Source organism: Balaenoptera ricei, chromosome 3 (genome assembly GCF_028023285.1).
Source record: "Balaenoptera ricei isolate mBalRic1 chromosome 3, mBalRic1.hap2, whole genome shotgun sequence".
NCBI lineage: Eukaryota > Metazoa > Chordata > Mammalia > Artiodactyla > Balaenopteridae > Balaenoptera > Balaenoptera ricei.
In genome coordinates this window covers 135159154-135174901 of record NC_082641.1, presented here as the reverse complement: position 1 = coordinate 135174901, position 15748 = coordinate 135159154, and the positions used below count along the sequence as shown (strand labels likewise).

General features: G+C 45.3%; 1 protein-coding gene across 7 annotated transcripts in view; it reads left to right on the top strand.

Annotated features, from left to right (window-relative positions):
- EBF1 (EBF transcription factor 1) overlaps positions 1-12072 on the top strand; it is a 393446-nt gene extending 381374 nt beyond the window's left edge. For 4 of the 7 annotated variants that reach the window (XM_059917603.1, XM_059917602.1, XM_059917601.1 and 1 more), the window contains exons 15-16: positions 849-1043; positions 9687-12072. In XM_059917603.1, coding sequence (XP_059773586.1) covers positions 849-1043; positions 9687-9718 — 227 coding nt within the window. In that variant the 3' untranslated portion in view covers positions 9719-12072. Of the gene's footprint in view, positions 1-848; positions 1044-1370; positions 1440-9686 lie in introns of those variants that run through there. The other 3 variants (XM_059917607.1, XM_059917606.1, XM_059917605.1) reach the window with 1 other exon arrangement.
- The last annotated feature ends 3676 nt before the right edge of the window (positions 12073-15748 follow it).

The following is a 15748-nucleotide window of genomic DNA, read 5'->3' as shown; positions in this document are numbered from 1 at the left end:
AGCTAGGTTTTCTCTCTCTCTGAACTGCCAAAGGTCTCCTATCATTGATAATTCACGTCCCCACCACTCCCAGACTGTGAGTATTTACATAAGGCTCCGATCCTGCTGCTTATTAGTTCACACTCATCTCTGTACAGCTCCGCGGGGGACAGAGAGAATTTGGAACTTTTTGACTTGTAGTCCTGCGTTATTCACACATGTTGTACGTGGCAGACTGTTTATCCACCTGGCTTCCTACCTACCTCTATCTGTCTTGTGGAGCATGAAGATACAGTCATATCCTTCAGGAAGCTGTAGCTTCATGGGGAGACAGGCCACACATACACACCACCATCTGCCAGTGCCTTAAGCTGGAACCCTCGTGTTGCCTTCAACTCACTCTTCTTCCTCACGCCTCTCCTTCCACTGGTGACCACACTCTCTCAGGCTGGCCTCCTCCTGTCTCTTGTATCCCCAGACCCTTTGCTAGAACCTTAGTTTAGGCCCTACCTGGAATGCTTCCCCTGACACCTCCTCCATGAAACCTTCTTTGGTCTCCCTTCCCTGCCTCCCCAGAGTTGGCCATACTCACCTTTGAGGCTATCATGTGGTACGCTACCCCTTATAAGAGCGCTCTTGTTTCCTGGCTTGGGATGCTCTAGCACGCTGCCTGGTACATAGTCGGCCTACAACAAAAGGAAACACATGCCGCGTACCAAATGATGAGAGCAGACAAGACCCTCAGAGTTCAGGGAAGGCTCCTGCTAGAAGGGCGGCCTGAGAAGGATGGGTGTCAGGGTTGGAGCTGAGCTGCCTTGTGTCAGGACACCAGGAGAGGCACTGATTTCTCTTTTCCCATTGCCCCTTAGTCGTGCCATCCAGCCCCACCATGGCCTCCTCCACAAGCCTCCCCTCCAACTGCAGCAGCTCCTCCGGCATCTTCTCCTTCTCACCAGCCAACATGGTCTCAGCCGTGAAACAGAAGAGTGCTTTTGCGCCTGTGGTCAGACCCCAGACCTCCCCACCTCCCACCTGCACCAGCACCAACGGGAACAGCCTGCAAGGTAAGCCCCAGGCCCCACCTGGGCCAACCAGACGCCCTGACTCACCTTCCCAGGGCCTGAAGCAGATGCGCCACTGTTGCGAGGGGAATGGCCTTGGGCCTGCCTGCTTCTGTCCACCCTCATCTATTCTGTTCCTTTGTGTTCACCCTCGTTGGCCCTGGTCCCTGACCCCCCTGGCATCCCTCCTCTGCTGGAGTTGCCTGAGCAGTTCTCTTTCCAACTCCAGCAATTCTGCTCAGGCCCGGGATTTGCTTGAGAATACTGTTTCTACTTACTAATGCCATCGTTTCTCTTTCCTCTCTCATTCCCTGCGGTCGCCATAATCAGATCAGTCTTTTGTGGACTCTAGCAAGTTCTCCACTTCAGGGTCTCTCCCGGGACTGGCCTTCTCCTGAAGTAGGTTCCCTTCCTGTTGCCTGTGTCAGCATGCACATTTGGTGGGGCTGATAATGGGGAGGTGGTGAGTTGGCCAAGCCAGAGCCCTGAGGTTACAGCATCTTAGACCAAAGACCCAAGACTTACTACTGGGAACCAGAAACCCCAAAGTGCTACTAGAGGATTCTGGTTCATATCAAAACTGTTCGATTTCCTCCCCCTCATTGAATATGGAAAATAACAGAGTAACCAAATTTGAGGTGACCTTTCTATTCATTGAGAAGAAACCCAACCTTTTAAAACGGGTCCCACCATTTCTTACACTTTTCTTACTGGCACTGGGTTGTGGTGCTGACCTGCATGACCTCCCTCCTTCCCCACAGTGGGATTGTGTGATCAGCACTCAGAGCCCCTACCTTAGAGACGAGAAAGTGAAAGGTTAGCGAGGTTATGGAATGGCTTGACTTCAGACAGAGGTGGGTGGCAGAGGCTGGCTTCAAACACAGGCTCAAGAGTGCATCTCCTCCCTCCAGCTTCCAAGCACTCTACTGCTCAGAGGGGGCAAACAGGATGTATCCAGGATTCGTAAGGCAGCTGGCAGGGAAGTAAGATCAATAAGATCATCAGCTGCCATTCCTTGAGCACTGACCAGTGCTAAGCACTGAGTCTGCTTTATCTTACTTAATCCTCACAACTTCCTGATGAAACATGAGGACAATTATGATCTCCATTGTACAGAGGATAAAACTGAGGCATAAGGAGAGAAAACACCTGCCCATAGGCATAGCCAGAAACAGTGGGGATGAATATAAACCCTCAGGGTCTATGCCCTAACCCTTAGCCTACCCAGCGCCCCACGGAGCCTTCCTTCACAGCCGGCTTACCCATCTTCACTGATGGAGGTGAGTCATGGAGGTCGAGAGGGGTCGGGGGCAGCCCTGTTTCTTACGTCTCTGTCTATTTACACTTCTATACACGTACTCTGTACAGGACACTTTACACGGATGCAAACTTACATCCATTCTCTTGAAGACCCTGTGAGGTTGGTGCTACTCCCATTATATAGATGAGGAAATCAAGGTCCCGTTTGCTCAAGGTCACATATCTAGTAATGGTGGAGCCCAAACTGAACCCCATCTGTGTGACTCCTGAACCTGAGCTCCTGCTTCCTTTTCTGACTCCATAAGGGCTCAGCAAGGCACTCCTCAGAGACCTGCTGGCCAGTCTGCCCAGCACAGCCAAGGTCAGTGCCCCTGCCCCCTCCCTGAAATATACATACACTGGCAAAGCCATCTTCTTAGGGGGAAAAGGAAGATAATCGGACTGTGGAACGACATTTCGGGCAGTATTACTTGTGATAGGAAATGCCCACCCCACAAAGGGGAGCCACCCATTCACGCAAGTCTCTTTTTCCGCGAAAAATAATGCTTTGGCACGCTCAGTACACCTCCAGCTGGCAAACTGAGAATATAATGCTTAAGCGAACATAACTTATAATGGGTTTAAACAAGGATAAAACCCATGGAAAGCAGAAATCTACCGTTCTTGAACTGCCAATCACAACGCCTGTTAAACACAGACTTGATGTCAGGATGAAGGTATAAATGGGGTTTGTAATCCGCCGTGGAGGGCTGGCGCTTGAGGAGAAAAGGCCCACGGCTCTTGCAGGGTCACAGCCGTATCACTGGCCACTGGTGACTGAAGTGGGCAGCCGTTCTGTGAGGCCGAGTGTCTTTTCATGCCATGTGGGCCAAGGAGAGAGGAGGAAGGGACTGAAAATAGGGACTCAGCTTGAATTTTAGAACCTCCTGGATCTAGGGAACTTGCGGTGGTGTAGGGGTGTGTGTGTGTTTGTGTGTGTGTGTGTGTGTGTCTGTGTGTGTGTGTACGCTTAAGTAATGATGAAATGGCATCAAGACAGGGACACATAGAAAGTTTGTGCATTTGTCACCCCCAGGGCATTTCTAACCCATGTCTGCACAGATTCCGAAAGTACAGAGACTGCTCCCCCCTTCTGATCCGCAGCTGAGTCTCCATCACGTTTCTAATGCACAGCTCACAGCTGGGAGGGTTTAGGGTGTGACTCAGGGACACGCTTTGTGCTGGATTTGCTATTGTGGATGACACTGCCCTTTCCTTCTAGTTGAGCATGTGTCCTGGAGATGCTTTCTGGTGGTTTTTGTTTTTCCAATACTGTCATGTATCAAACATCCCTAGTTTTGGGGAGGTGGCAGCAGAGGAGGAATGAGTAGAGAAGTTAGTCACGTTAACTGATACCATCTTGGAAGCTGTCCTCCCTCCTGCCCACTCCACTCCTCACCACCCACTCACCAGGCAGGGCCCACACACCTGGGGTCACACGTCTGTCCCCTGCACGCTGTCCCTGCGGACTTGGGTGTGATGCATCACTGTTTTCAGGGAGCTCTTGCCTTGGAGTCTCCCCCGAGAAAAGTGACATTCTGACTGGAGGCTGCTAGACCCATAACTAAAGAATTACTTCATCTTCAGCTGTCTAAATTCTACTTCTATTAAAAAAAAGAAAAAGAAAAGAAAGGACACAGGTGGGTTATAGAATTGAGGGTGAGAATCTCTGAAGTGTTGCATTCCTCCTCCTCCTTTTCATTGTTACAAGTAACACCTGCTTCATTTGGACCCACCTCCTTCAGAATTGCGATCATTAAGACAGGGCAAGTGACTGAAGGAAGAGTTGGTTAAGCAAACTGACCACATAAACAAGATTAGAGGTGACACATTTAGGCTGTTTTAAGTGTTTTAAAGGTCTGTTTACCTCCAACTACCACTCTGCTAATTGTCCATCATTCTTTTTCTTTTTTTAAGCCAACTCCTTAGAGGCCCTTTTCCCCAGCAGCCCTTTCTCAGCCTCCTCTGGTGACAGCACTCATGTTTATTCCCCAACAGATACGCACTGTGGTCTCACATGATGGTGATGACAATGGTCACAGCCACTAACGTGGGAGGGAGGGCTTCTTCCCAGCCTGGATTTTTCACTGTCTCATGTGTTCCTCCCAACCAGTCTTAGGTATAGTCTGTCTACTGTCCCCATTGTACAGATGCAGAAACTGAGACAAAGCCAAGATGGCTCATCCAGAGTTATGCAGCTAGCACATAGGGGGAGGCTGGGGTTAAATCCCAGGCCGACTGACTACTATATCAGCCCCTGTGCTAAACGAAATGGTCATAGTCAAGCCACTGGGCTAGGACCATGTGGACCAGAAAATGCTGACCTTAAAAGCTTTTCCTGTGTTAGGGGAAACATGACACCACGGGAAAGAAAGCAGATCTGTCTGTCTGGGAGAGGCTGGATGCCCAGCTGTGGAAGTGCAGAGGAGGGAGAGTTCGGAGCAGCGTAGTGGAGAAGGGGGCCTTTGAACTTGACCTTGGGTGAAGGGCAAGTAGGATTTGGGACCAGGGAGACGGGGGAGGAGCATTTCAAGCAGCAGGATCTAGGATAACCTGAGCCAGAGTCACGTGTAGGGGGCTGTGCACCCTTCTGCAGCACAGGCACCAAGAAGCAGGGAGAAGGGGTCCTGAACAGGAGGTCCCTACCTGGGAGTCAGAAGCTCCATTCTTTTACTGATACTTTAAAATTCACAGTTTCTACTGTGATTCCAACTGGTTTTCTCTCCCAGGTAGCTAAAACCTTTGACGATTTACCATCCGTCTGAGAAATTTTTTAGGACAAAGCAACTCTATCTCAGTACTTCTGGGGTCCCATAGATGTTCTGTTAAAAAAAAAAAAGAAAAAGAAAATGTTATGGTCAAACAAACCTAGAAGATGGTGTTTACTGCATCACTGTCTTGGAGTCACAATGCACGTATGTTTAACTAAAGGCTCTGAGACACCCTGCGGTTAAGCAAAAAAAAGAGTCTCCCATTTTCTTCTCTGCACTTCTTTGCCCACAGAACACTTTTCCGAATGTTAACACCAGTGAACATCCCATGAAAAACTTTGGAAAATGCAGACATATTTTGAAGTTAAAGATAAAAACACAGAGAAATCCCCTTCCATTCTTATCTAGAGAACGTCATTGATGAATCCTGATCTTAGAGTCCCCAGGTGTGTCTGTTTTCAGAGCCCAAAGACCTGAGTCACCTCGTACGCTCAGCTGTCGTCCTGGAGACATCCTTTCCCTTCTCCTAAAGCTGTGCCCCTACAGCATGGATTCTATGCAATTTCAGGCCTCAAAGGACTTCACTAATCAAGAGACAGGCAGCCCCAAGAATGCTGTCACCATGCCATTGGACCTGTCCCCAACGTGGGGAGTTGAAAGCCTAACCATGTCCCAGACAGCCTCCGCAGTGAAGAATTAAAAAGGCCAGAGTGATTTCACAAAAATTGTCCGCACGCTGTGCTGCTTTCTTTCCCCACCTCCCTGAAGCGCAGGCTGGCCGGCCTCACCCAACTCTCTGCAGCCTGGTAGCAAATCTCCTGGCATTGTCTTTCGCTCCACGCACATGTTCGGTTTGTGCAAAAGCTCTTCCCCCCATTCTGTTCCTGATTAGCTCCTCATTCTTTCTTACACATATGGTGGTTCAAGGAAGACCACATTCCACCCTCTCGCTCCAAACTCTCCCAGCTCGGCAAAACTTTCCGTTTTGTCTTTGTTCTTATCACACTGAAAAATGCATTGCCTCTCAAGCCAGTAGTTTTCTGCGCTTTGGTCAGGGCACGTGCTCACCCAGCAGCCAGGGGAATGGCAGAGCCTCCCGCGTCTTGTGATGTCTTTGGCACATGTTACTCTCTGAGACTGTCGTGTCCTCATGGAAATCTTCACGGGCCCCACTGGGCCAAGTGCGTGTGCCAGTGGCCTTTCTGGAACATTCTAAGCCTGAAACACCCATCCCTCTCACCCATGTAAGTAATCTTGGGGGTTACAGCACGGATACAAGAAAAACAGCTTCTAACATTCCGGGAGCTTCCCTGCAGCCGTGCAATGAGGTTTCTTTATTAAACGGCCACTTTAGAGGCGCCTAAATTCAGAGGCCACAAAGGGAGCTCCTTTCCCAAAATTTACTCATCAGTGAGGGTTCCGCGTCTGGAGTTTAGGAAGTGACGGATGAGATTTAGGGAGCTGTAACCCCCTGATATTACGTGCAAAACTCTGGGTGTTAAGTACCTCTGGGGCTTCTTCTGGAGAGAGGTTCCCTGGCTTTTGTTAGACCCCCCAGAGGAATCTGAAGGCCAACGAAGGAAAGGTAGGAAACTGGGGGCAGACCACAGCCACCCCTAGACACCCCCAGATATGTATGCTTGTTTATTTGGTTTTAATTTTAACTTTTTGCTAACACATATAGACTGGGCTATTTTATCTTTAAAAAAATCCACCTCTCCACCTTCTCTAGAAGTAATTCGAAAGCTGGGGCGGCTGTGAGCAAGCATTCCAGCAATGGCAGCACGGGGGGAGCATTTAGCGTGCCACCCACCCTGTAGGAGGCAGACCTGGGCTGAGCCACCTCAGTCCCCACGGAGGGGACCTTCCTCACTTGTGATCCCAGCCTGGGCTCTCAAGGTGCTGGAGTTTTTGACTCCTGTGTTCCCGACTAAGAAGCAGTTATCTGTGGATTGGCAGCCCATCACTTAGCTTTGCTTTATAGCTTTTAATGTTGGCCCTGATAGAATTAGTTTAATCTAATTGATCTAACACACCATTCAGGTACCAGAACACTGAGTAGCTCTTTTTTAAAAAAATTCTGGTCATCTAGAATTAATTAAAAAAAAAAAAAAATCCTGATGTTTTCAGGGCCCAGTTGATACATTTTGGCTGGGTCCACTGACTGAAATAGCAGGAAGTTGGTCAGTTTTCTACTTTGTATCTTATTGACGCTGCCTGATGTATGCTACAGGAGACTGCCCTTTAACGCCAGGCACACGGAGTAGATTTTGGCGGAAGGCATAAGGAGACACACATATTTTGCCAGAGGGTTAGAACTCCCACGGAAAGGCCTGCCTTTAGTAAAGGTGCCTGGACGCACCTCCAGCCTGGAGGAAAAGATCCTTAGGGAGGCAGGACCATGCTGAGATGTCACACGGCAAAGACCCTCTTACCCCCGCTACCTCCCCCTTGCCTTTGGAGCTACAGCGTCTTGAATTCTCAAGGCTTGGATTGAAATACCCAGCTCCCCATTTCAGTCAAATCCAGGGCTCACTTGACTCTTAAGGGGACTGCATCTCCAATGGATCCCAAATCTTTGGGGGTTTAAGTTGGTCTGCATTTGGCAAGTGACACTTCCTGTTTCTAAGAAAAATGGCTTAGGATGGCTTACACAAAAGACTCCAGGAGCTTTTGGACTGCGAAACGGCTCTTGCAAAACAACATTTGGATGATTTACGTGTAAATGAATCAGAAACATGTGGATTAAATTTCCTTGTGAATACAGATGGGTTTAAAAATTAACGGAAAAAGTGTTTGTTTGGCAAAATACTTTTTTTTTAAATTGAATTGAAAATGCCAGGGCTGGGGTAGGGGCAGCAGAGGAACGTGGGGCGCACGGGGCTCAGAGCCTCACCTGGCCTTCCGACGTCTACTGCAGGATTTGCAGTAGTTGGGGCTCGCTTAAAAACAAAGGCACAGGGCTTCCCTGGTGGCGCAGTGGTTGAGAGTCCGCCTGCCAATGCAGGGGACGCGGGTTCGAGCCCTGGTCTGGGAAGATCCCACATACCGCTGAGCAACTGGGCCCGTGAGCCACAACTACTGAGCCTGCGCGTCTGGAGCCTGTGCTCCGCAACGGGAGGGGCCGCGATAGTGAGAGGCCCGCGCACCGCGATGAAGAGTGGCCCCCGCTCGCCGCAACTGGAGAGAGCCCTCGCACAGAAACGAAGACCCAACGCAGCCAAAAATAAAATATAAAAAGAATAAAAAAAAAACAAAGGCACATTCTCGCAGACATTAGAGTTGGGAAATTTAGAGGGTCACTTCCTAGATGCAGTCACCACTGACAAGGACACTCATTTAAATTTAGAATTGCCAACAAAAAGAAAGCAATGACTTCCTCTCCCTGCCTGACAGGATGCTAAGCCATCGTTGGGAGCCAAAGATGGCTGCTGCCTCTTGCTTCTAATGTAAGCACCGCTCTCATCTCCACATATTTCAAAGCTGCCATCCGGAACTCTGCACTCATCCCTTTATTCCTCATACCCATCCTGTGAAGTGTTCCATATCGGATGGTACCTAGTTGCTATGAGGAAACACAAGCCCAGAGAAGTTAAGCAGTTCGCACGGGTCACACAGCTCATTTAGCGGCAGAAGTTAAAAATAACAGCAGCCCACCTCTATTAACTAACTAGGAGCTGATCCGGGCTAAGCACTTCGCACTGGTTGTTTTATTTAAACCTCCAACAACCCTAACAACATCGCGGCCCTTGCAAATACGGATACACTGCGTTTCTAGCTGAGGAAGCAGAGAGGTTCAAGGAGACAAGCAGCTAGCTCGGGGGACATACTCAGCAGGCAGAAGAGCCAGGGGTGGAACGCCGTCCGACTCCACGCTTTTCTAAATACCGCTGTGCGTGGGCTCCTGACTCTCGGCTTTGCAAGATTTTTGATTATCCCATACGGCCTTCCCTTTGCCTAGGAGCTCTCTTTAGCTTTCCTAGGCTACAGTTTTCTAGGGACATGGTCAGACCATTCCAGAAACCCTGAGTGACGCAGTGGCATAGAAGACATCCTGCGTCCGCATCCTCCAGTGAACAACGCCTTCTGGAGCCAGTATCCCCGTCCCCCAGGCCTGAGGACCTAAATGGAGTCACTGAGATCGCTGCTCTGGGCCTCCGTCCTCGTGCCGACACGGAGCACAGGCAGAGCCACGGGTTGTGGTAGAAACTACTGGCTGTCACAAAGGACCAGTTTTTTATTGTATATTTTGGAAGCGAAAGGGAGGGGGAAAAAAAGAGTGACAAACCGAAAATTCTCACTATTTTGCAAGCGTTGGGCTGCAACTTTCCCAGCAGTATGCAAACTATGTGACTTTCCAGTTATGTTTTAAAATTGAAATCAGATTTGGAGGGCTGCTTAGGATCTTCTTTTCTGTTAAAGACACATACACATGCGGACATACTATCATTCTTAATAAAGTACATGTATATTTTATAACAAAAACTCCTTCCAGGGAAGATGAGAAAGCACATGTGTGGCTAATATTCAACCAACATAGTGGTGTGTGGGTGTTTTTTTCCATCTTTTTTTTTCTCTCTCTTTCAGTGAGAAGTTTGGATGCAAAACCATTTACTCTTGTCTTCTCTTTTCACAGCGATATCTGGCATGATTGTTCCTCCCATGTGAAAGAATTGCCTTGAAGAATTTTATTAATGAAGAGGTTGGATTCTGCTACAGAAAGTAATCTGATACAAGTCCCAGAGTGGAACTTTTAACTCAGGCCTTTTTAAGAGGAATCACAATAACTGCAGATTTTTAAACAAACAATATCACCGACCTTGCAAATACTGAAATTGGAAGGGATCTGCTAATGCAGGGTGTTGGTTACAGTTGTACCTCCCAAGTCCTTGGGGGGATATATTTATTCTGTGTTGATAAAAGCAAATCCTCTTTTTCTTTCTCTCTCTCTCTCTTTTTTTTAAAGCTTAACTCGGCAATCATTTGTCTTTTATAAACCATAAAGCTGTATACAAGGGACACTATAAATAAGACTCCATGTTTTAATTTATGATGTTTTTAAAGCTGTGTAAAAGGAGAATGAAATGGTGATATTTACAAAAAAGTTTAAAAAGAAAAAAAGAAAAAAAAAAAAAGCTTGTATGGGACAGAATAGGAATGCCAGTTAGATTTTTTAGAAAACTAAGGGTCGGCTTTTGCGCCTTAAAGCATATCAAGTGGTAGTTACTCGGACAGTGCATTTCCAATATCTAACTTAACATGCCACCCCTTAGCAGTGCAAGCTTATTTCTCTCCTTTGTACTGTTGTCTTAAGTAACTGTGTAAATAAATGCAGCCTGGAAAGTTAAAAAGTGATGTAAGTGATCACATTTTCCCCTTCTACTCAAAAATCCAGTGCCTCTAGACAGATCTTAAAACTGCATATTTAGACCTGACAGCACTCTCTCTCTTTTGCTTATGTCAACTTCTTCGGAAGCCGATGGCCTCTCGAGAGCTTGGTGGCACACGTGCTGTGTGAGAATCTCCTCTGAGACTTCATGGAACAGGGTCAGGCACAGAATTCCACATAATGCCCTCCAGTTATCAAACCAAAAGCCCACTTACACTCCGCCATTTACGTGGTTAAAGTTTACTCATCCTAAATGCTGAATTCATACCAATCCTTCAAAAGCTGACAAAAGCAACATGGCAGGTATTTCAGATTTCCCATTCGAGATAGCGCCTCTATCAGTCGACCCTTACCATTTGTAACATAGTAGATTGAAACGACAGGTTAAGTGCTTTGGAATTAAGAATAAAAGGAAACTGGGAGAAAGGAGAAGAAGGTTGAGACCTCCAAAACATGGTTTTCTGTTTGATGGGAATTTTTGCTCTCATTATCTGGGAAGTGTTCTTAAAAATAGGAATTAATAGCAAAGATGCAGCAAAGCTCTGAGGATGCATTTGCCTGATATTTTTTTCTTTGCTGTTGTGTTTTGTATGTAGTTATAAATACTGTAGATTTTTTGTGATTTTTTGCCAAAGTTGTTGTTCTATTTATACATTTTAATGTCTTAAGACAGTTTTTCAATATCACAAAAAAAGATTTTACTGCATATTTTGCAAAGAAAAAAAAAGCTCACTACCTTTAGCTTGCACATACTTGCAAAGTTAATTAAAAGGCTTTTTGTTTTAAAGGGGATTTTGTAAGATATCCGTATAAATAATGTATTTATCTTTGGAATTTGTACATTGCTTTCCCCTTCCTGCTTTTCCTCCAACTCCCAGTTTATTTTATTGTGTATGTTTGCTATGTGAAAAGTGCGTATTTGTTTGGCCACCTATAGTTATATTAGCTGTTTCAATGTGATTTTTAAACATTTCATTTATAGTTATTTTTAGTATTGTTTTAAACCATGCTTAATTTTTTTTTAATTTTCACCCAAAAGCCATTGTCTATTTTTGTATTATTTGTAAGTTAAGAAGTTTTTTCCAATATATGGCAAAAAATAGTAGCATATTATTCTTGTAGCATTTAGTTCTGTAGATTAAAAAAAATGTATCCTTTGCTTTGGAAGCTTACAGAAAAAAACCCTAATGCTGTTTTACTCTATTAATATGCATGGAACCTCTCCCTTTGGAGTGACGCATTTTGTGCATTAAATTCCGGGGAGAAACTTCATAGAAATCAATGAACATACTTTCTTTCCTAAGTCTGCTTGTATATTTCCTCTGTCTTTCACATAAATATAAACCAGCAGATTGGATGCCTTAACAATGCAAATCATATTCATTTCACTTGTACATTGTAACTGTGCACCAGAACTGTCAGTCATCACTAACATTCTAAGAAAAAAGAAAAAGAAAAAAAAAGAAAAAAAAAAAAAAACAAAGAAATCGAAAAGCACAAAAGAACTGTTTTGTTACCTTAAGACAATGTAACTTTTTCTAGTAGAGCAAGAAATTTACAACAATGCTGCAACTGTGCATGCCCCCATATGGATTTTGCAATGGTTTTCACTAGACTGTCAGAGTGCGATTTTTATGGGTTGGTGAGGGTGGGGGAGGGGTGTTGCGGGAGGGAAGGGAGGGGAGCAAAGCTGATTTTTCTTGGTGAGAAATAATAATACTGATGAATAATAATAATAAAACTGGAAAATGTAAGCAAAGTGGACGCATTGCTTCTCGGTACTCAGAAAGGTTGTCCGAATTCGTGTGCTAAGCGCTGGCCTGAAGATGTGTATAATTTAAAGCCATATTTTGTCTGGTGAGCCCCTTAACTGTTTGTGAAGGACCCCGGTCAGCCGGTGAGGTGTCGGGCTCAGACCTTGACAACAAACGCCACCCACTGTCAGCCATGTGTAGTGGTTAGAACTTTTCTTGAAAGTCCAAAGAGCCTTTAAAATGTGTATAATTTGTGTTTTGTTGCCTCTATTGATATTGATTAGATGAAAAGACGTTCTGGCCCTCTGACCCTCTCTCTTCTACACAGAACTTTTTACAAGTAAAAGATGTTACCCTAAATACAGAATATGGCTTTAAGAAGAAAATGAGATAGCGAATTCAATTAAGATTTCAGTTCGGGGGTGGGGGGGGTGGGTGGGGGGGGAATACAGCTTCTGGATGACTGGATTGCAGGACATGCCCTGGCCTCACATTGTACTAGGATGCAGCTTAATGAAGTCATCTCTAAATCTAACCTTTCACCTTCTTATCAAACTTTTGGAATAGACACACACTGTACAGTTCAATTGTTAGAGAACCTAACTACTGTAGAGATTGTTATAATTTTTTTTTTTTTTTTTGCAAACATTCAAGCTGTAAAAACTTTTCAACTTTCACAATATTTAATTAAAGTTACTTCCTGTCTGTGATGGCAGCTCCTAGTTGTGTATTCATTTCTCTATTTCAGATGAGTCCGAGTCCAACATAATGTAAAAGGTCTGTGTTTGCAGTTACTCAGGACAGTGCTGACACCCAGAGAAAAGCAGCAAGAGTAGTCTGGGGACACCCACTTTCCCTCTTTGTCAATCCTTGGGGATTTGCTAATCTGGGATGCAAATTGAACACACACAGCGTATTGCTGCCCTCTGCTGGCAGCAGCTGGACGCGCAGTGCCCATACTGGCCCAAGGAGAGGCCAAAAGCCCCAAGGATTACACTAGGCAAGCAATGAGATCCCCCGGAAGTGACTGAATTATGAATCCAGGATCTGGCCACTCTGGAAAGCCATCCTCCGTGCTACAAGTCTGAACCAAGCTCTTCACATACAGCTGCTAATTAATCAATTAATTATGTGCCCTGGCTCATTGATGAGGAGGCATGTGTGAACACAGAACCTTCTATGATCTATAGTTTTAAACCCCATGTGGATAAGACACTTTTCCTGTTGGATAAAACCAAATTTATCTGGAGTCAAACATTCTACAAACACCCAATAGGTCCCTGCTCCTGTAAAACGATTTCACTTTAAGTTCCATCATCATCATTAGCCTTTCCAGTTGCACATTCAATGCTTTCCCTACTTTTGCAATTATTGGACAGAATAAGGTTAATGATGCTTGTAAAATGCCTTGAAAACTCAGCAAATAGGCCATGGACCAACAGAAACTTGATGACCAGAGCTAATAGGTCGTCCTACAACCACCATCACAATCATTTGTAGTGTGCATTGCTGATACACTTTTGCTCTGGATAGAGCCCAATCTGAGGCAATGAAAGAGTGTAATGAATAAGTTAATAAGTAGAGAAGCTACTATCTTCTTCTTTAAAAGAGATCTATGTTGATTAGTTTGGTCATACAATATACATTTTTGGAATTCTGTATCAGGCGCAGGTCTCCGTACTAGATGCAGAAGATTAAAAAAAAATGAACAAGAGGCCCCTGCCCGCAGGACACTCATAATCTCAGACAAGAGAAATCTATACTCAAAGCAGTTTAGAATGTTTAGGGCAAGAAAGTCATGTCATAATGCTCCACAGAATAAAATAGACATCCACACCTCTACATACTGGTTTCTACTTTCCTTAAGGCCTATTTCCTGGAAGCATCCATTCATTCACGAAGACCTTGAGGGTTTATTGTACATCTGGCACCAGGTGAGGCCTGGTGGATTCTATAACAAGCACAGCAACACCGATCTTGCCCTCACGGATCTTACAGTTGAGCGAGGCAAGGAGACATTAAGCCACCGTACAAGTCTAAACTAACAAACCGATAATGGCGATGAAGAAAAAGTCTAGAATGCTCTGAAAGTATATTACAGTGGGATCTGATTTAACCTGTAGGGTTGGGGAAGGTTTCCAGAGAAAGTGACACCTCAGATGATATGTGAAGGATGAGGTAAGCAGGTGGCGTGGGCACCTTAAGCAGAGGGAATGAGGGCAGAGGTAAGGATCTGGGCTTTGGGCGTGGATATGGCCCAGTCAGGAACAGAAAGACTGTGTCTGTAGAGTATGCAAATGTGCAGGATGGCACCGTGGAGCTTGGGAAGTTCAATTCAGAACACGTAGTGAGGACCTACTATGTGCTTGGCACTGCGCTAGGTGCTAGGATGCACTAGACAAACCAGTCACAGGTCCGGCCTGCAGGGCCTCAAGCATAGCTCATAAACTCAATGCCCCGTATTTGTCCACAGGGACCCTGCTGGCAAACCATGAAGTGGGTGAGCTGGGGTAAGAGCAGACAAGGAACTCCTCGCTTGTTCCAGGCAGTTGTTCCCACATGGGAATGTGGCCCCAGTGACGCCCATCTTTCATTTTTCAAGAATGCCAGATACATTATTGAATTTTTTTTTTTTTTTGCAGTGAAATTCTCATTTTTTAAATGTTGTCATCTAATCCAAAAATGGTGCTTTCAAAACACTGCATTGGGCAAAAAAAGAAAGTCCACGAGCCTCTAAGAATGTCAGTTTGGGACATCTGGCCAAAAGACAAGTTACTAAAGGAGATGTTTACCCAGCTTGACTTGAGGGTCCTACTGCTAAGTCCTAGAACTAGGTCAAGGAAGGCTGCAAAGAAGGGCCTGCCTGAGGGGTGCAAATAGACGCTCCCCAGGCAGGTAAGGGAAAGCAGGGCATAGAAGGCCATGCTCAATGCCTCTGGAGCTGGCTGTAGGAGAAAAACAACATTAAATTAATCAAAAGGAATAGGAATCTGGGGAAATGGAATATATAATTGTGAAAAAACTCTGTATCCTACAGCAGCCATGTCAATGTTAAATATACAGATCACTTTTTGGAAAAATCTCCTTTTGCCTTGCCAAAACGCCCTCATCAAAAAGTTCATTTTTAAATAGATGTCCAGAGAAGTAAACTCTTTCTGGCACACCATGCTCATGGCCATGCCTGTCCTAGCAGGCTCCAAATCACTCACATTCTCAAGAATGTTGCTCCTGAATTATCATCCTCTCCCTCCAACATCTCCATTTCCTCTTCCTCAATATTGCTATCTAATCAGTCTACACATATTATCCCATCTTAAAGAAAAAGAAAAAACTCTTTGACCTCACTTTGCTTTCAGTCTGCCCATCATCCTTCTGCTCCGTTTTATAGCAAGTCTTCTCTACAGAGGTGTCTGTGTCTTTCTCTTCTTCTTCATCTCTATTCTCTTATTATCCATATTACAATAGATGTTTGCTGCAAGGATGAATAGTGGGGAGGGAGTCTTAAACACTGTAAACAAGGGATCAAACATATATTTTACAAGTATCCTTGTAGCT